This window comes from Osmerus eperlanus, chromosome 7, assembly GCF_963692335.1.
Source record: "Osmerus eperlanus chromosome 7, fOsmEpe2.1, whole genome shotgun sequence".
Taxonomy (NCBI): domain Eukaryota; kingdom Metazoa; phylum Chordata; class Actinopteri; order Osmeriformes; family Osmeridae; genus Osmerus; species Osmerus eperlanus.
The window spans coordinates 2,048,224-2,068,145 of NC_085024.1; the positions used below are offsets into that span (position 1 = coordinate 2,048,224).

The following is a 19,922-nucleotide window of genomic DNA, read 5'->3' on the forward strand; positions in this document are numbered from 1 at the left end:
GTGTAGGAATTACAATACATTTTATATGTGCCCCCCCCTTTTTAAGGGACCAAAAGTAATTGGACAATTGGCTGCTCAGCTGTTCCATGGCCAGGTGTATGTTATTCCCTCATGGGAGTTCGTTATTTCATTGACAAGGAGCAGATAAAAGGTCTAGAGTTCATTTCAAGTATGGTATTTGTCCAAAGTAAGTCCAAAGAGCTGTCACCATCAGTGAAGCAAGCCATCGTTAGGCTGAAAAATCAAAACAAACCTATCAGAGAGATAGCAAAAACATTAGGTGTGGCCAAATCAACTGTTTGGTACATTCTTAAAAAGAAAGAACGCACTGGTGACCTCAGCAACACCAAAAGACCGGGAAGACCACGGAAAACAACTGTGGTGGATGACAGAAGAATTCTTTCCCTGGTGAAGAAAAACCCCTTCACAACAGTTGGCCAGATCAAGAACACTCTCCAAGAGGTAGGCGTATCTGTGTCAAAGTCAAAAATTAAGAGAAGACTTCACCAGAGTAAATACAGAGGGTTCACCACAAGATGTGAACCATTGGTGAGTCTCAAAAACAGGAAGACCAGATTAGAGTTTGCCAAAAAACATCTAAAAGACCCTGTACAGTTCTGGAACAACATCCTATGGACAGATGAGACCAAGATCAACTTGTACCAAAATGATGGGAAGAGAAGAGTATGGAGAAGGGAAGGAACTGCTCATGATCCAAAGCATACCACCTCATCAGTGAAGCATGGTGGAGGTAGTGTTATGGCGTGGGCATGTATGGCTGCCAATGGAACTGGTTCCCTTGTATTTATCGATGATGTGACTGCTGACAAAGTAGGATGAATTCTGAAGTGTTTCTGGCAATATTATCTGCTCAGATTCAGCCAAATGCTCCAGAACTCATAGGACGGCGCTTCACAGTGCAGATGGACAATGACCCGAAGCATACTGCGAAAGCAACCAAAGAGTTTTTTAAGGCAAAGAAGTGGAATGTTCTGCAATGGCCAAGTCAATCACCTGACCTAAATCCAATTGAGCATGCATTTCACTTGCTAAAGACAAAACTGAAGGGAAAATGCCCCAAGAACAAGCAGAAACTGAAGACAGTTGCAGTAGAGGCCTGGCAGAGCATCACCAGGGACGAAACCCAGCGTCTGGTGATGTCTATGGGTTCCAGACTTCAGGCTGTCATTGACTGCAAAGGATTTGCAACCAAGTATTAAAAGTGACAATTAGATTTATGATTATGTTAGTTTGTCCAATAATTTTTGGTCCCTTAAAAAGGGGGGGGCCACATATAAAATGTGTTGTAATTCCTACACCGTTCACCTGATTTGGATGTAAATACCCTGAAATTAAAGCTGAAAGTCTGCACTTAAAGCACATCTTGATTGTTTCATTTCAAATCCATTGTGGTGGTATACAGAGCCAAAATGATGAAAATTGTGTCAATGTCCAAATATTTATGGACCTAACTGTATCTCCCCTCCTGCCACTTCTCTTTACAGAGGAGAGGAGGAGAGGAGGAGGAGGCGAGGAGAGGAGAAGAGAAGAATAAGAGAGTAGGGGAGGATGGGAGGAGAGGAGGAGAGGATGAGAGGGGAGAAGGGAGCAGACTTGTGTGTACCTGGAGGTGTGGTCCTTGGCCTTGTCAAGGCAACAGCTTAATGAGGGGGTGAGAGATGCCAAGACTGTTAGAACCTGGCATGGGCGGATGGATGGCAGAACATGAACATGGGAAGGGAACAAGGTTTTTCCATTCCCTCTCGCTCCTCACCTCACCTCTCCTTCTCTGTTCTCAGTACTTCTCCTCTTCTCTCCACTCCTCCTCTTCTCCTCACCACTCCTCTACTCTTCTCCTCTCCACTCCTCCTTCACCCTTTTCTCCTCTCCCCTCTTCTCCTTACCTCTGCTCTCCTGTCTTCTCCTTTATTCTACCCACCCTTTTTATGTTCTCTCCTCTCCTCCCCCTCTCCTCTCTTCCCTCTCTCCTCTCCTCCCCCTCTCCTCTCCTCCCTCTCTCCTCTCCTCCCCCTCTCTTTTCCTCCCTCTTTCTCCTCTATTCGCTCCCTCTCTCCTCTCATCCTCCTCCCCCGCTCCTCTCCTCCTTCTCTCTCTCTCTCTCTCTCTCTCTCTCTCTCTCTCTCTCTCTCTCTCTCTCTCTCTCTCTCTCTCTCTCTCTCTCTCTTCTCCTCTCCTCTCCTCTCCTCTCCTCCCCCTCTCCTCTTTCTTTCTCCTCTCTCCTCTCTCTCCTCCTCTCTGAAGGGTAGGGTCTTGGGGTATGTCAGGTTAGGGGATCTGTAGGATATCTGAAATTTCAGAGTGGGTTGAGTCGATCAGTAACAGGAAGCTGTGTGTGTGTTGGTGTGTGTGTTGTGTTGGTGTTGTGTTGGTGTGTGTGTTGTGTTAGTGTGTGTGTTGTGCTGGTGTGTGTTGTGCTGGTGTGTGTGTTGTGCTGCTGTGTGTGTTGTGTTGGTGCGTGTGCTGTGCTGGTGTGTGTGTTGTGTTGGTGTGTGTGTTGTGCTGGTGTGTGTTGTGCTGGTGTGTGTGTTGTGCTGCTGTGTGTGTTGTGTTAGTGCGTGTGCTGTGCTGGTGTGTGTGTGTGCTGCTGTGTGTGTAGTGTTGGTGTGTGTGTTGTGTTGGTGTGTGTCTGTGTTGGTGTGTGTGTGTGTGTTGGTGTGTGTGCTGTGCTGGTGTGTGTGTTGTGCTGGTGTGTGTTGTGCTGGTGTGTGTGTTGTGCTGCTGTGTGTGTTGTGTTGGTGCGTGTGCTGTGCTGGTGTGTGTCTGTGTTGGTGTGTGTGTGTGCTGGTGTGTGTGTTGTGTTGGTGTGTGTTGGTGTGTGTGTGTGCTGGTGTGTGTGTTGTGTTGGTGTGTGTGCGTGTTGGTGTGTGTGTGTGCTGGTGTGTGTGTGTGTGCTGGTGTGTGTGTTGTGCTCTGGCATGTGCATATGTTCCAGATGAAGACTTCAGCATCCAGGTTCTATGGGGTTCATTCCGGAACATTCTGGAGTGATGACTAACTCAGGGGGGGGGGGGGGGGCGGGGCGATGGGGGAGGGTGATACTGGGGTTGAATCTCCTGCCTTGGTCGGGATTTTAGTAGGAGTTGAGACTGGAATAATTCCATAATCTAGGTAAATTATGTGATTAGTGACTGAAAGTCAGGCCATTTCTACCCTGAAGAAATCTGTGTTGTAACCCATGAAAGACCTCTGAGGATCTGTGTTGTAACCCATGAAAGACCTCTGAGGTAAAATCTAGCTTTGTGTGCAGTATGTCCACATTACAGTAATGTGTTTGTAGTGTCACACCCTTGTGAGTGTGTGTCTGTACATGCATGCATACATTCATATGTGTGTGCATGTGTTTGTGTGTGTGTGCACTTGTGTGTGCGTGATGCATGTGTGTGTGCATGATGTGAGTTTGTGTGTGTGTGTGCATGTGTGTGTGATGCTTGTGTGCATGTGTGTGCATGTGTGTGTGTGATGCATGCGTGTGTGTGTGATGCGTGCGTGTGTGTGTGTGTTGTGCGTGTGTGTGATGTGTGTGTGTGTGTTTCCAGCCCAACCCAGTCTTTTATCACTAGTCTTTTCCAGTCCCATCCACCCACTCAATCCAGCCATCAACAAAGGAATAGTGTGCTAATGTTTCCATTGGAGAGGGTGAAGCTGCTGCTTCCACCCAACACAGGAGAGATGTGAGGCTGCTGCTTCCACACAACACAGGAGAGATGTGAGGGGGCGGCAGACCAGAGGCTCGGGGACTTTGTTCCTCCCAAACCTGTTAAGTATTTATCACCTCAGTCAACCCCAGCAGCAGGGTGCTCAGGGGACGAGTGCTGTCTTGTCCCGCCTCCCCCCCCTCCTCCCCCCTCCCCCCTCCTCCTCCCCCCTCCTCCTCCCCCCTCCTCCTGCAGTCCTCTGTGAGCAGGCCACCCTCTGCTCTCCTCCTGTGAGAGGACTGTCCTGGTGGACTCTGTCCTGGTGGCCCCTGTCCTGGTGGCCCGTGTCCTAGTGGACTCTGTCCTGGTGGACTCTGTCCTGGTGGCCCCTGTCCTGGTGGACTCTGTCCTGGTGGCCCCTGTCCTGGTGGCCCCTGTCCTGGTGGACTCTGTCCTGGTGGACTCTGTCCTGGTGGCCCCTGTCCTGGTGGACTCTGTCCTGGTGGACTCTGTCCTGGTGGCCCCTGTCCTGGTGGCCCCTGTCCTGGTGGACTCTGTCCTGGTGGCCCGTGTCCTGGTGGCCCCTGTCCTGGTGGACTCTGTCCTGGTGGACTCTGTCCTGGTGGCCCCTGTCCTGGTGGCCCGTGTCCTGGTGGCCCCTGTCCTGGTGGACTCTGTCCTGGTGGACTCTGTCCTGGTGGCCCCTGTCCTGGTGGACTCTGTCCTGGTGGACTCTGTCCTGGTGGCCCCTGTCCTGGTGGCCCGTGTCCTGGTGGACTCTGTCCTGGTGGCCCCTGTCCTGGTGGACTCTGTCCTGGTGGACTCTGTCCTGGTGGCCCCTGTCCTGGTGGCCCCTGTCCTGGTGGACTCTGTCCTGGTGGACTCAGTCCTGGTGGCCCGTGTCCTGGTGGCCCCTGTCCTGGTGGACTCTGTCCTGGTGGCCCGTGTCCTGGTGGCCCGTGTCCTGGTGGCCCCTGTCCTGGTGGACTCTGTCCTGGTGGCCCCTGTCCTGGTGGACTCTGTCCTGGTGGACTCTGTCCTGGTGGCCCCTGTCCTGGTGGCCCGTGTCCTGGTGGACTCTGTCCTGGTGGCCCCTGTCCTGGTGGCCCCTGTCCTGGTGGACTCTGTCCTGGTGGCCCGTGTCCTGGTGGCCCCTATCCTGGTGGACTCTGTCCTGGTGGACTCTGTCTGGTTGATTCTGTCCTGGTGGCCCCTGTCCTGGTGGCCCGTGTCCTGGTGGCCCCTGTCCTGGTGGCCCGTGTCCTGGTGGACTCTGTCCTGGTGGACTCTGTCCTGGTGGACTCTGACAGGAGCTCCATGTTAGTCCTTCCATGTGTCCTCTCCTCCCTCCCTCTCCCCTCCCATCCTGACCCCCCCCCCCCCCCTCATCCTCCTCCTCCCTCCCTGTCTCCAGCCCTGGTGTTGGGTTGTAAATCATCCAGGGGTCTGGTGGACATCTACCAGACCCATGGAGCTCCAGGCAAGAATGTGACCAGGGACAGAGTGCCCTTACGACCCCAGCTGAACACCTCTGTTCCTGGATTCTCAGCATGATCACAACCCCCTACTTCCTCCACCTCCCCCCTTCTCTCAGCATGAACTCACACCGGAGAGGAACAAGCTGGAGATATGCCCTCTCTGCTCTCTCTCTGTGTCTCTATCTCTTTCTCTCTTTCTTTCTTCTCCAACGTTTTCTGTGAGAAGGGGCTGAGGGGGAGAGCTGGAAGGGTGGGAGGAGAGAGGATGTTTGGCTTGGAGAGACGGTGTCTGAAGCCTGATCCAGGAGAAGTGAGGAGTCCAGCTGGAGATGTTCCCCCTCCGCGCTGTCAGCCTCCCATCACGCTAGTCAGGATCATCCTCCAGTGAGCAGCCTGATGGAGGAGACATCCAGCTGTAAACCAAACATGCTCTCTCTCTCTCTCTCTCTCTCTCTTTCTCTCTCTCTCTCTCTCTCTCTCTCTCTCTCTCTCTGTTTCTTTCCCTCTCTCCATCTCCCTCTCTCCCTCTCTCTCTCTCTCTCTCTCTCTCTTTCGCTCTCTCTCTCTCTCTCTCTCTCTGTTTCTTCCTCTCTCTCTTCCTCTCTCTCTCTATCTCTCTCTCTCTTTGTCTGTCTGTCTGTCTCTCTCTCTCTCTCTCTCTGTGTGTTTTTCCTACAGGACAGGCTTGCTGCTATCATGACTGGCTTGGAGGCAGATAAGCTGTCCTAACCCACACAGAGCTCAGGACATGATGGGGTTTCAGGAATCCCCTTCACTGGGCAATGATCATGTTTTTCTCCATGGCAACTGGTAACGATTAACACGTTTCTTCAAAAGGGAGTTGTCATTTTACACAAAGGATATAATATTCATTTTTTTGTCCTTCACACATTGTTAGAATTTCCACCAAACGCTCTAAACAGTGTTGTTTGGTTTCCTACCTGTGGCTCTGACATGAGGCTCTGACTGTAAACAACCCCGACTCTGTGCCCCAGTGTCTGTCCTGTCTGCTGTCGCTCTGTCGTCACAGTGGAAAATCTCTGCTGGCTAATTTGCCTGGGGTTGGCTTTTCCTGCTTGTTTCCTTAACAACGGTGGGAAAGACCCCCCCCTCTCTTCCTCCCCTCCCTCCCTCCTCCCCTCCCTCCTCCCCTCCCTCTCTCCAAACAGAGCCTGCCCCTTTTTGGTTGTTCATACTTTTTTTCCCCTTTCCTTCTCTCTCTCACACAGCCTCTGACTAGCTCTCTTTATGTCTCTCTCTCTCACCCTCACCCTCTCTCTCTCTCTCTCTTTCTCTCTGCAAGCCAGTCAACAGTAAGACAGCCTTGCGTGTCGTAGTGGAGTCGGGAGGAGAGAGATCTGCTCACGCTGTCAAAGAGAGGACAACCCCTCCTGTTCCTCCCATTCCTACTCGACCCTGAACCCCTGAATCATCTCCCTGGTGCAACCCCGACAACAGCCCCTGCACCCCCAGAGAGAGAGAGAGAGAGAGAGAGAGAGAGAGAGAGAGAGAGAGAGAGAGAGAGAGAGGAAGACCCTCGCCGTTACTTTTCAAATCTGGAGGCAGCACGTGGATCGGTCTGACCGGGCTTTTGAGTCTACCTTTCTCTGACAGGAATGACTCGTTCTGGAGAAGCTTCTGCTTGAGTCCTGGTGAGTTAGCCTCTTGTTCACCCGTGTGCAATGCAGGTGTGTGTTCTCACTCTGTGAGCTGGTTTGGTCTTGTGTTTGGTGTGTCTCAAGTTCAAGTGTTCAAGTGGCTTTTTATTGTCGATACATAAAACAACACAGAGCCACAGAAGAACGACACATAAAACAAGTAGTGCAAAAATACATTGTGAATGTAAACATAACATATGGTGCCATAACATCAGCAGATAAGCTACACTACACAGCAGCCAGGTAAAAGTGACAGCATAGTTTGTCCTTGTGTAGAGGGAGAGTGTGAAGCTAGGGGGGGTCTACGCGTGGTTTGGGTTTGCACGCGTGCAATAGGGCTGGTCTGATACACATGCTAGTATATAGAACACAGGCTAGTAGATAGAACACATGCTAGCACATGGAACACAGAACGTAGGCTAACACACACACTCAAATTGTACACATATACACACTCAAACTGTACACCCCCACACAGACACATACTCAAACTGTACAAACACACACCCACTGATGTGAGTCCCTTTCTCGGACACACACACACCCACACACACACAGACTGACCACTTGACAGTCCCGTGCAGTCTGAGTTGACCCTAACCCTCAGTGTCAGGACTGGTGGAGGTCAGAGGTCAGTTCCTCTTATCACTGTGAGATGTTTACACTCTGGGGTCACCACGGGTGACTGTATCTCTGTGGGCGGGAAGCCTACCGTCAGATAAACAAAGGAGTGAATAACCCACCTTTACACACACACACGCACCCCCCACCCACCACGCACCCCCCACCCACCACACACCCCACACACCAAAGGTTTTTTAGTTGTTTTTTTTTACGATTGACTTCTCTGTGATCTCCCTGCTGTTTATCCAAGCATCCCCTTGTTCTGTAGGCCCCTCCTGCTGTGTTATCACTGGGCCTGCCTTATCTGCTCCTGGGGTGGACATGGCCTGGGGGGTCAGGGGGGTCAGTCCCAGGCTGGTCTAAACTCCCAGGTGTCAGGAGGAGAGGATGGGAGTGAGGAAGGAGGAGGGAGGGATGGAGGGAGTGAGGAAGGAGGGAGGGAGGGAGGGAGGGAGGGAGGGAGGGGAGAAGAGGAGGGAGGATAACTAGTATAAGTCAGTAGGAGGACTAACATGGTGGAGGTGACTTCAGGAGACCAGGAAGAGGTCTGTGTCTGAAAGTGGGTTCATCCACAATCCTCAAGACCACAACCATCACCAACACTGCTCTGCTCTATCACCAACACTACACCTCTGCTCTATCACCAACACCAACACTGCTCTGCTCTATCACCAACACTACACCTCTGCTCTATCACCAACACCACACCTCTGCTCTATCACCATCACCAACACTGCTCTGCTCTATCACCAACACCACACCTCTGCTCTATCACCATCACCAACACTGCTCTGCTCTATCACCAACACCACACCTCTGCTCTATCACCATCACCAACACTGCTCTGCTCTATCACCATCACCACACCTCTGCCCTATCACCATCACCACACCTCTGCTCTATCACCAACACCACACCTCTGCTCTATCACCATCACCAACACTGCTCTGCTCTATCACCAACACTACACCTCTGCTCTATCACCAACACCACACCTCTGCTCTATCACCATCACCAACACTGCTCTGCTCTATCACCATCACCACACCTCTGCTCTATCACCATCACCACACCTCTGCTCTATCACCAACACCACAACCTCTGCTCTATCACCATCACCAACACTGCTCTGCTCTATCACCAACACCACACCTCTGCTCTATCACCAACATCACACCTCTGCTCTGATCAACTTACTGTTAACTGAAGGATGTAAAATCTTTATGAGTTCAGCCTGACAAAGGCTTTTGTTTAGCACAGCCGTGTTAAACATTCTGGGCCCATTCACCTGTAGCTAAACAGGGCACAACTTAGAGGCCATAAAAACACTGGAGTTCTTTATTAATTAATAGTAAAAAAAAAGTGTGCAAAAAATGTGGTCTTTGAAAAGCCTCAAAAGAAAGGAAATTCCCAAGATCACCACAACTCAACTCGGACCGCTCTTCTTGTGATGTGTGATGTTAAAGTATAGCCCAGCAGCATAGCTCCAGTGCTGGAACAGGTGTCACAGCTGTGTCCTGGAATACACCTGGTTAGTGCATGGGCAGCCCCCTCCCCTGCCCCCTCATGTGTACCCCACAGGTCAGCAGCAGGGCTGTGGGCAGGATGTCAACACCGCCCACACGCCCACGACGACCACAAACAGTCACAGAGGGCTGAGCGATGAGGTTGTGTGGTTCTGGTCAGGGCTGGACCAATCAGACGGCAGGGATCCCTGCTCTGCTATTGGAGCTTGAGAATGGGATCACCTGAGGGGTCTGGGGGAGCTGGAGAGAGGGTGAGACTACACACACTCAAAGATACACACACACACACTCACTCAAAGATACACCCACACACATGCACTCAAAGATACACACACACACTCATTCAAACACATGTATTCTCTCACATTGAAACACACATTCTCACACATTGAAACACAATTGTGCACACACATCAAATTAGGTAGGAATACACATACACACACACACACACAAAGGAATGGACGCACACACCTAATCCACACATGGACAGGCACACACACACACTCAAAGGTACACATACACACTCAAAGATACACACACACACACACACACTCTACTGCTTGAGCCCTAAGGGAATGATGTAACTGGATGAGGGATGCAGTGCTGTGTGTATGCTGAGGTGATCGACTGCAGTGAAGATGTCATCCATATGAACTAGAGAAGCATGAGAGATCTCCTGTGGATTTACATAGAAAAGCTCTCTGTCTCCCATCAGACCAACATCTGGTATCTATTAACCCCCAACCCCCACATGCACACTTGTAACCCCACCCCCACCCTGCCCCCAGACCCTCACCTCCACCCGCCCCTGCCTCCTGCCCCCACCCCTGCCCCCAGACCTTCACCTCCACCCGCCCCTGCCTCCTGCCCCCACCCCTGCCCCCAGACCTTCACCTCCACCCGCCCCTGCCTCCTGCCCCCACCCCTGCCCCCAGACCCTCACCTCCACCCGCCCCTGCCTCCTGCCCCCACCCCTGCCCCCAGACCTTCACCTCCACCCGCCCCTGCCTCCTGCCCCCACCCCTGCCCCCAGACCTTCACCTCCACCTGCCCCTGCCTCCTGCCCCCACCCCTGCCCCCAGACCCTCACCTCCACCCGCCCCTGCCTCCTGCCCCCACCCCCACCCCCAGACCCTCAACTCCACCCACCCCTGCCTCCTGCCCCCACCCCTGCCCCCAGACCCTCATCTCCATCCGCCCCTGCACCCCTGGCAGCCCTCTGGGACTCCAGATCTCTCTCTCTGGTTCATGTCTCCAGTAGAAACCATCCATGTCCTTCCAGGGGTTTAGTGAAGTGTGCAGTGAGAAGTGTGGAAGCTCTGACAAGCTGGCACAGCCAGCGTAGGGGATCACTTACCTCTTTCTCTTTCTGGCTCTCTCTCTCTGTTTCTCCTACTGCTCCTCTCTTTCACTCTCTCTCTACCATACACTCTCTTTCTGTCTCTCTGTCTCTGTTTCCCAAACTGCTTCTCTCTTTCTCTCTTCCTCTTTTTCTTTCTGTGTTTCTCTTACTGCCTCTCTCTTTCTCTCTCTCTCTAATCAGACAGAAGCCTTTAAAAAGCAACTCAAGACTTTGCTATTCAAGCAGGCTTTTAGTTAGTCAACGTTTTTTATGGTTGTTTGTCACGTTTCTTATTTAAAAATGTTCCTGTATTCTTAATTTGTAGTGTTATATTGCATTTTGTTGTGAAGCACTTTGTGATTATTATCTGCGAGAGGTGCTATACCAATAAACTTCACTTACTTACTTACATACAAGGGGCTGCATAGAGAATACCTGACTGAGTTCGATTAGAAGGTTCAGTGAGCAGAATGCACTGAGGCGTTCCAGCCTTGACAGGGTCTGTGAGTCATCAGGTGCCCTGATCTTCTGCTTCCACTGCATGGAGCAGGGGGCGCAGTGCTTGTGTTCTTCCTGGGGGCGCAGTGCTTGTGTTCTTCCTGGGGGCGCAGTGCTTGTGTTCTTCCTGGGGGCGCAGTGCTTGTGTTCCTCCTGGGGGTGCAGTGCTTGTGTTCCTCCTGGGAGTGCAGTGCTTGTGTTCTTCCTGGGAGTGCAGTGCTTGTGTTCTTCCTGGGGGTGCAGTGCTTGTGTTCCTCCTGGGGGCGCAGTGCTTGTGTTCTTCCTGGGGGCGCAGTGCTTGTGTTCTTCCTGGGGGTGCAGTGCTTGTGTTCCTCCTGGGGGTGCAGTGTTCCTCCTGGGGGTGCAGTGCTTGTGTTCCTCCTGGGGGTGCAGTGCTTGTGTTCCTCCTGGGGGTGCAGTGCTTGTGTTCTTCCTGGGGGTGCAGTGCTTGTGTTCCTCCAGGGAGTGCAGTGCTTGTGTTCCTCCTGGGGGTGCAGTGCTTGTGTTCTTCCTGGGGGTGCAGTGCTTGTGTTCCTCCTGGGGGCGCAGTGCTTGTGTTCTTCCTGGGGGTGCAGTGCTTGTGTTCTTCCTGGGGGTGCAGTGCTTGTGTTCCTCCTGGGGGTGCAGTGCTTGTGTTCTTCCTGGGGGTGCAGTGCTTGTGTTCCTCCTGGGTTTCTGGGAGGTCCTGACCCAGTGCAGTGGTCTCCAGATGAGCCCATGCTGACTGCACCACGTCACCCAGCTGATGGTCACCACATGTAGCTCCTGCCTCCTCCTCCGCCTCCTCTCCCTTTCCTCCCCCTTCCTTACCCCACCACCTCCCCTCCTCCTCTACCTCCCCTTCCATCGCCTCCCACCTCCCCGACCTTTGCAAGGTTTCTTCCAAGGTTCTGAGAAAGTCCTCAATGGCCTTCAAGACAGAATGCCTTCCCCACATACCAGCTCACCTGAAAAGAACTCTGCAAACAAAAGAGACAGAACACAGGGAACACAGAACACACAGAACACAGGGAACATAGAACACACAGAACACAGGGAACATAGAACACACAGAACACAGGGAACATAGAACACACAGAACACAGGGAACATAGAACACACAGAACACAGGGAACATAGAACACACAGAACACAGGGAACATAGAACACACAGAACACAGGGAACATAGAACACACAGAACACAGGGAACATAGAACACACAGAACACAGGGAACATAGAACACACAGAACACAGGGAACATAGAACACACAGAACACAGGGAACATAGAACACACAGAACACAGGGAACATAGAACACACAGAACACAGGGAACATAGAACACACAGAACACAGGGAACATAGAACACACAGAACACAGGGAACATAGAACACACAGAACACAGGGAACATAGAACACACAGAACACAGGGAACATAGAACACACAGAACACAGGGAACATAGAACACACAGAACATAGTACACCAGCCCCACTCACAGAACGTGTCATTGTTCATCGAGTGGAAAGTTACTGCCTGCACCTTTGTGGGTTTGGGGAGAGAGCGTCAACTTCCAGCACAGGTCTCGTTTCTCCTTCCTTGGACGCTCTCTGCTCTCCTGGCCAGAACAACGGTCAGGAGATCTTGGCTGGCACGGTTCATGGTTGGGGAGAATCCTCGGAGGTCTGGCTGAGACAGCCTGGAAAAGCGCTCCCAGAGAGCAGTTAAAGTTATGGAATGAAAAGTCCAGGAGATGCTTCTGTGAGACACATTCAGGTAGTTTGGGGTTATGAGCAGCAGGGGGATCGCTATTAACCTTCGTTTCTGCTACTTGTGGAACTGTTGAGCTTTTGTGAGGAAAAACGCAGACCGGCTTTATTCTAGGGCGGTGTTAGCGTAGCATTGCGCGGCATAGCGCGGCATAGCGCGGCATAGTGTGGCATAGCAGGCGTAGCATAGCGCAGCATAGAACATTCTAGCAGGTAGTCAAGTGTAAAAGAAAAGACTGCGTGATATGAGAACAGTGAATACATTACTTCTCAAAATAAATTCTCCTGAGACCTTAATTAGCTACCATGGATCATTAAGTCCAGACAGATTTTCTCTCGGTAGCAGAACCAAAAGCAAAGACTGAAAACAGGGATGATTTTTTTTAAATGTAGGCCTAGGCTACATATCCATGGTAGACTTGATGCATGGTATAAATTATTCTCAGGATTCCTTCACAACATCGGTCTCTCTGATCTAACCCGACACGGATGATGAGTTTTCTGTGTAAGAAAAACAACGAGATGTGATTGAATTTAAATCTAGACTCGTTCAGTCCCTGAAGCCCCGCGCCAGACACAACCTCATGAGACTATATATTGTGCCAGTAAATTCTTGCGGCTGTAAGGAAATTCTAGGTGTCAAACTTAGTCTCTTCTCTCTGTGGTCCTGAGTGTGTCATTACGTCGGAGTAAACTCGGCCACACTCACTCGCCTGCGCAATCTGTCTTTCAACATCCTCATTTCAAGACTCAATTATGGCTCAACTCCCTGAATAAATGGAACTCTGAGGCTGTGAGGAGTTCTCCGCCGTGGCTGGACACTTCTGAGGTTCACTGTTTTGTTTTTGACGGTTTATAACTTCCCCGTGAGTGTCTGGGGAAAGCAGCTTCTGTTTGGCGCCGAAGAGGACGAACTCTTACTGGCTTCCACGGGCCTGTCCCTGTCAGAGCGTGGTCCATTCATCATCCCCGTTCAGACAGGCAGCCTGTTCAGATCCCATCATGGTGCAGGCCGTGCTGTTGTGTGACAGGGCGTAGCTCCGGTCCAGACGGACGGATCCAGACCCTGAAGGACGGATCCAGACCCTGAAGGACGGATCCAGACCCTGAAGGAAGGAAAGGCTATTGTGGTCTTCTTCACGTAGACGACAGAAATATCCCGCCATGTGACAGTGCTGGTCGGTCGTCCCTGCGGAAACAACAGCGCTCTGTCAGGAACAGAAGCGGAAGTCTCTCCAAGACTCTCGCCGCACGCTGTTTATCTTGGCCTCGATCACAACAACAGCTCCTTTGGCCTCACATCATTAACTCCTTTTGACCAACATCTTGATTCTTGGATAAACTTCTCTGTATTTTCTTTCACATCCAGTTATCCCATCCCTTCTCATGGACGGATGGCGGGTCCTGTTTTCGGGCCACGTTCAGAGGAGATAAGACGTGTTCTTTTCCCACACGCTCGTTGACGAAGGTCCGGACTGTTTACATTAAAATAGATGACGCCATTCTGTAGGACGTTAAATAGCAGCCTGTCTTTGTGAAACCAAAGTCCTTTGGTTTCACTGATCTCTCTGTCTGAGTGTTTTAGCTCACCACCTTTACTATCACAGAATGATAAATGTTTATTTATTTATGTTTTCCCGGGTAACCCTCTTTGAAGGAGCAACAAGTCCCAGTATTTCCAGCTCTCAAGGTCTCTTGAACGTCTTAAAGGTTCAGGGTCTGTATGTCTTCAATCCCTCGGGTTTACATCAACATCTGCTATGGAAACCGATACCATGGAAGTGAAGTCACATGGAGAGAATGACTGAAGGTTGAGTCATGGGATGGTGGGTGTGGAAGGAGTGGGTCTGATAATAATCTCGTCCTGGGGGGAAGACAAACACAACAAAACAACAGGAAAGGTTGGTTAGTGTTTAGATCAGCTTTAAACAGGGTCTCCGGTTGCCATTAAAACCAGCTCTCACAGATGACCTGATGAGGTTTTGGTGCATTCCAGTATGAGACAATTACCTTTATAACCTTTATGACCTTTGACTTCAGGGACAACATATTATTGTGGATTGTATTATTTTATATATTATACTCTTCAGGGAAAAACTGAAGAAATATCTAAAAAAGAGACTTATTTACTGAGTTATAATGTATGGAGATGATTGTCTTTAGCTGATTGACTGGCTGACGAGTTGTTTGGTTGTCTGGCTAGTTGATTGACTGACTGACTGACTGACTGACTGAATGACTGGCTGTCTGGATGGTGAGAATAGTTTCCAGTATCTGGGCTGGAATTAGACAGAGAGGAGATGACCTTTTTCTGTCCAAACAGGAAGGAAGTACAACAGGAAGTGTGCTGATCTCCACAGTCGGGAGACTGGAGAAACAAAGCCAGCTCATCGTGTCTGGGGGAGGGGGGGGGGGGGGTCACCATGGGAACCAACAGTGACAGTGACCACTTGTGTGTTTGCAATGGTGACCCCAGAGCTTCAGTGTGAACAGAGTTGGGACATGAGAGATGGGGAATACGCTCACATTTGACATTCAGTTAGCAGACGCTTTCCACCACAGCAACGCACAGATAGTGGATTCTGAACATCCAGATGGTGTACCTAGCGCCTGAACCCAGAGCTGGTGTGCCTAGCGCCTGAACCCAGAGCTGGTGTGCGTATTATCTCAGCTGGCACACAGGGTCCATCTGCAGCCAGACAGGTCCACATCTACAGAAGCACAGAGGCTCAGTTAAATCAACTCAGAGGCCTGGCAGAGAGAGATCACAGCAGAGACAGACCTCACAGCACATTACCACCACTCCTCCCCCATCTGGCTGAGCTGTGTTCAGTCAGACCAGATAGAGAGGGATAGGGAGAGGAAAAAGACAGAAAGAGAGAGGAGGGAGGAAGAGAGAGAGAGAGAGAGAGAGAGAGAGAGAGAGAGAGAGAGAGAGAGAGCATTTCATTTACACCAAAGAGAGAGAGCAAGAGTATTTCAGTCAGACCAGCAGCAGGGAGACAAACGTTTCAATGCTATTGATGTAAATGAACTCAGGCTTGAACAAGACAAGAGATGCACATGTTAGAGGTGTAGATGAGAGGTCAAGTCTCTGGTCTGGTTAGCCCCCCTGCTGGACCTCTCTCATGGAGCGTGGAGGGACGTGTGTGAAGTGCGTGTGTAAACATGCTGGGACGTGTGTAAACATGCTTGCAGGACCCGTCTGCTTTAATGTGACGGAGAAACTCTGCTCCCTGTCTCTAGCACGGTCCAGTATCCCGCGGCAACAGCAAAAGGCCCGTCATTGTTTGTGTTGGGAACGCCTCAGTGAGTTAGGATGTGATGTGGTCTGACGACGTCTCTGTGTGTGTGTGTGTGTGTGTGTTTGCTCTTGTCTCAGGGCAGCCAAATGAACTGTTTGACCAGAGAAGCCAAGGACTCGGCCTTCAATAGAGAGAGAGACAGACTCCATCATTCAGTATGAAATTCCACTTCTCATAACCCCCTTAACCAGGACAGGCCAGGCCAGCCGTAAGAGCTGAACTTTTTGTGAGATTTACACTTCATCCGTCTACAGTCTGCAGTGCTTGCTCCTCACGTCTGACTGCTCAAACGCTTTCGACTCTCTCAAGGCTTGTGCGGCGGACGACACAGTCTGCCTGCATGTGGTTAACATGTGCGTGTCCTCTGGAAGCGGCCTGCCTTTTCCAAACTCCCGCGTCAACAAATAAGCACAAATAAATACTTCATAAATCATAGCGATTTTCAGCGTGCAAACCACGGCCTTGGAGGTTATCAACGTGCGCAATTAGGGAATTAAAACCCAAACATGCGGTTAGGTTCACTTTTTGTGGGTTGTTATGATCTCCGAAAAACCACATGGAAATACTTAGAGTGTGATAGTGTGTGAGCTATTTCCCCAGGTTGTGTGTCTGGGGTGCAGTCGGCCATCTCGTTATATCTGAACTGCATGTTTGTCCCCCTGGGAGCCCTAACACGAAACACATGTGTAGCATGTTAGCCATCGAGTGGCTAATGCTAACGCTAGCATGTTGGAGGGTTCAAGGCCCCTCTGGTTGTGCTGTCGTCCTCCTCTACCCCTCTTCCCTCCTCCCCCTTCCCCTCCTCCCCTCTATTCTCCCCTTCTCCTCCTCTCCTCTCCTCCAACTTCCTCTACTCCTCTCCTCCCCTGTTCTTTGTCAAAGCTCCGCTGTGCCATGTTGCCATGACATGATGTCATCACAACAGAGGAAAGTTGAACAATAGCGAGCCGGATGAGAAAGGGCAGAGTCAGCAGGAAATGCTGTATGACAAGAGGGGGGGGGAGGGGGGAGAGGGGGGGGGGGGTACACAGGAAATACAGACAGACCCAACCCAACCACATGACCTGGAGGTAGAGTGTTCCATGCAGTCAAACCCCAGCCTGGCCCGAGATTGGAAACAGGCTGTCTGGATGAGGGACAGGAGGTCGGGGGTAGGGGAGAGAGACAGAGAGAGAGAGGGAGAGGGAGAGAGAGACAGAGAGAGAGACAGGCAGAGAGAGAGAGGCTTGATTATTCAGCGGGGTGGGATAGGGGATAGGGTTAGCGTAGAGAGCCTGGAGGTGATTGGCTGAAAACAAAAAGAGACGGAAGGGTGGATGGTGGGTGTGTCAGGAGGGGCGTGGCAGCGCGAGGTTGCTCTGGCGGAAACTTGACACTTCCTGGAGGCTCTGGGAGGAGGAAGACACCACGGCGACGCTGGGAGGACTGGGAGGACTAGAGGACTGGGAGGACTAGAGGACTAGAGGACCAGAGGACAGGCGAGTCTCACAGAGGGTTGGGGTCTCAGACAGGAAACAGAGGAGGGAGAACTGATCCGGAGCAAGGTTCCTGGGAGGAGAAAGTCCAAACAAACATTTGGGTAAACGAAACTCAGGTCTTGACTTTGTGCTCTCAGCCAATCAAACTGGGTGGCTTTCAGAGGGAGGGCTTTTCATTGGCGACTGGGAGGACTTGACCCTTGACCCCTCCAAAGGGGCCTATTGCAGCCCACGGAGAGCCAGAGCCATGTGGCGCGAGCATCGCCCCTCCCGGTCAGTGCCGGTATTTAGGACACAGAAGAGCTTTTGTTTGGCAGTTGGAGCCCTCCCTCCCATCCCACCCACCCAGAGACACATGGAGAAGTGCTGTGGTCAGTGGGTTTCCCTCAGCTCACAACAGCCAGGGTGGCATTGAGGGGGGGGTCGTAAAGCACTCAGGCTGGTCTGTGAACAGGGGGGAGGGGCGGGGGAGGGGCGGGAGGGGTTGCGTGTCTCCGGAGCGGTTCTGACTGTACTTGTTGTGTTTAGGTGTGAGGAGGAAGACAGGGAGACGACATGGATGTGAAGAGGAAGGAGATGGACCTGCTGAGCAACAGCATGGCGGCCTACGCACACATCAAAGGTCAGCAACCACGCCCTCTCACCATGATGCGGCTGTTTAGCGGATGTTTGTGTGAAGCAACATGCAGGAAGGGCAATCAAGCCAGCGAACTGTTGATCTGCAGTCGAATCCTGTGCCACTGAGCCATGTCAATTATCACAAACTCGGTTATAAGGTTTATACCATGGCATACTGTAGCCTATATTTTGTAATAATCCACGCATTTTGTTTTTGAAACATTTCAAAACATATAGGATAGGATCCACATACAGTCCCTCTACACCATAAAATACATATACAGTTTTTAAACAGACATTGAATGCATATTTAGTGGTTGAAACCCTTTTAACGGTTGCAGTAAGATGATTGCTGAATGTCTACTTGAAGGACTAGAACACGATATGCTTCTTATTCACCCCATCAGTGTTTGAACAACCAAAGCATGGATGTTTGTTTCTCTGACTGTCTTTCCCATCCCTGGTCCTCGGGCCCCCCTGCCCTGCATGTTCTAGATGTTTCCCTCTTCCAACACACCTGGTTCAAATGAACGGGTCATTATCGAGCTCAGCAGAAGCCTGATAACGACCGCTTCATCTGAATCAGGTGTGTTGAAGCAGGGAAACGTCTAGAACATGCAGGGCAGAGGGGCACAAGGAACAGGGTTGGGAACCACTGCTCTATGACTATCTGACGGTCCTGTTTCCTCCCAACAGACAACCCGGAGAGCTTCGGCCTGTACTTTGTGATCGGTGTGTGTTTCGGCCTGGTGCTCACCCTGTGCCTGCTCGTCATCCGCATCTCCTGCAAGCCCCGCCTGGCCGCCAAGCCGCCTGCGCCTGAGAAGAAGTGCCTGAAGGACTTCAGCGAGGATGAGGATGAGGAAGAGAGCGAGGACGAGGAGGAGGAGGAGGATGAAGGGGACGTGGAAGCACCGGCAACGCTGCCCAGCACAGAGATCGCCGTTGGCAACCACAACAGCCAATCGGACGGGACTTTGAGCGTGAACGTGTTCACGTCTGCCGAGGAGCTGGAGCGGGCGCAGCGATTGGAGGAGAGGGAGCGAATCATACGCGAGATCTGGAGGAACGGGCAGCCGGATATTTTGGGTTCAGGAACGGGGACCATCGGAAGGGTTCACTACTACTAACACTGCCCCCACCGCCCCACATCCTGCCAGGGCGAGTCACTTCCTGTGGGTCTTAACACTGCCCCTCCCCCCGCCGCCTCACATCCTGCCAGGGCGAGTCACTTCCTGTGGGTCTTAACACTGCCCCTCCCCCCGCCGCCTCACATCCTGCCAGGGCGAGTCACTTCCTGTGGTGAACTGTGGGTATTCCCCAGAGGGGCTCTAGGACCCAGCAGGAGTCATGATGGAGAACACTGGGACAGGAGGAAGCTAGGTGCTGGCCTACAGGTCAGCGTTGCCATAGTGATCATGGTCGGGCGTGGCTCATAGTAGTTCACGTTGCACTTCAACCAGACCTTATCTCCCCACTCTACTCCCTTTCCTCCCCCATCGCATCCTCATTCCCCTGTCTCCCCCTGTCTCCCCTCCCCACCCTCTCTTCCACCCTGTCTCCCCCTGTCTCCCCTCCCCACCCTCTCTTCCACCCTGTCTCCCCCTGTCTCCCCTCCCCACCCTCTCTTCCACCCTGTCTCCCCCTGTCTCCCCTCCCCACCCTCTCTTCCACCCTGTCTCCCCCTGTCTCCCCTCCCCACCCTCTCTTCCACCCTGTCTCCCCCTGTCTCCCCTCCCCACCCTCTCTTCCACCCTGTCTCCCCCTGTCTCCCCTCCCCACCCTCTCTTCCACCCTGTCTCCCCCTGTCTCCCCTCCCCACCCTGTCTCCCCCTGTCTCCCCTCCCCACCCTCTCTTCCACCCTGTCTCCCCCTGTCTCCCCTCCCCACCCTCTCTTCCACCCTGTCTCCCCCTGTCTCCCCTCCCCACCCTCTCTTCCACCCTGTCTCCCCCTGTCTCCCCTCCCCACCCTCTCTTCCACCCTGTCTCC

At 52.0% G+C, this 19,922-nt stretch overlaps 1 protein-coding gene across 5 annotated transcripts; it reads left to right on the forward strand.

The window, feature by feature from the left end:
* The first annotated feature begins 6,425 nt into the window (after positions 1–6,425).
* Positions 6,426–19,442, forward strand: eva1ba (eva-1 homolog Ba (C. elegans)). Of its 5 annotated transcripts, XR_009930845.1 has the most exons (4): positions 6,426–6,786; positions 17,842–17,935; positions 18,628–19,138; positions 19,201–19,442. XR_009930845.1 is itself a non-coding variant. In XM_062466478.1 (3 exons), the coding sequence occupies exons 2-3, from the start codon at positions 17,869–17,871 to the stop codon at positions 19,059–19,061; spliced, it is 501 nt and encodes a 166-aa protein (XP_062322462.1). In that variant the 5' UTR covers positions 6,426–6,786; positions 17,842–17,868; the 3' UTR covers positions 19,062–19,442. The 5 variants fall into 5 exon arrangements, 4 of the variants coding, with proteins under 4 accessions (XP_062322462.1, XP_062322465.1, XP_062322464.1 ...); XM_062466478.1 differs by having other exon boundaries at positions 18,628–19,442; XM_062466481.1 differs by lacking the exon at positions 6,426–6,786 and adding an exon at positions 17,396–17,414 and having other exon boundaries at positions 18,628–19,442.
* The last annotated feature ends 480 nt before the right edge of the window (positions 19,443–19,922 follow it).

What these genes read in the sequence shown, in the direction of transcription:
- eva1ba (XM_062466478.1), top strand. Translation starts at nt 17,869, where the DNA reads ATGGATGTGAAGAGGAAGGAGATGGACCTGCTGAGCAACAGCATGGCG. An exon ending in GGCCTACGCACACATCAAAG is followed by an intron (nt 17,936 to 18,627) that starts GTCAGCAACCAC and finishes TCCTCCCAACAG; the next exon opens with ACAACCCGGAGAGCTTCGGC.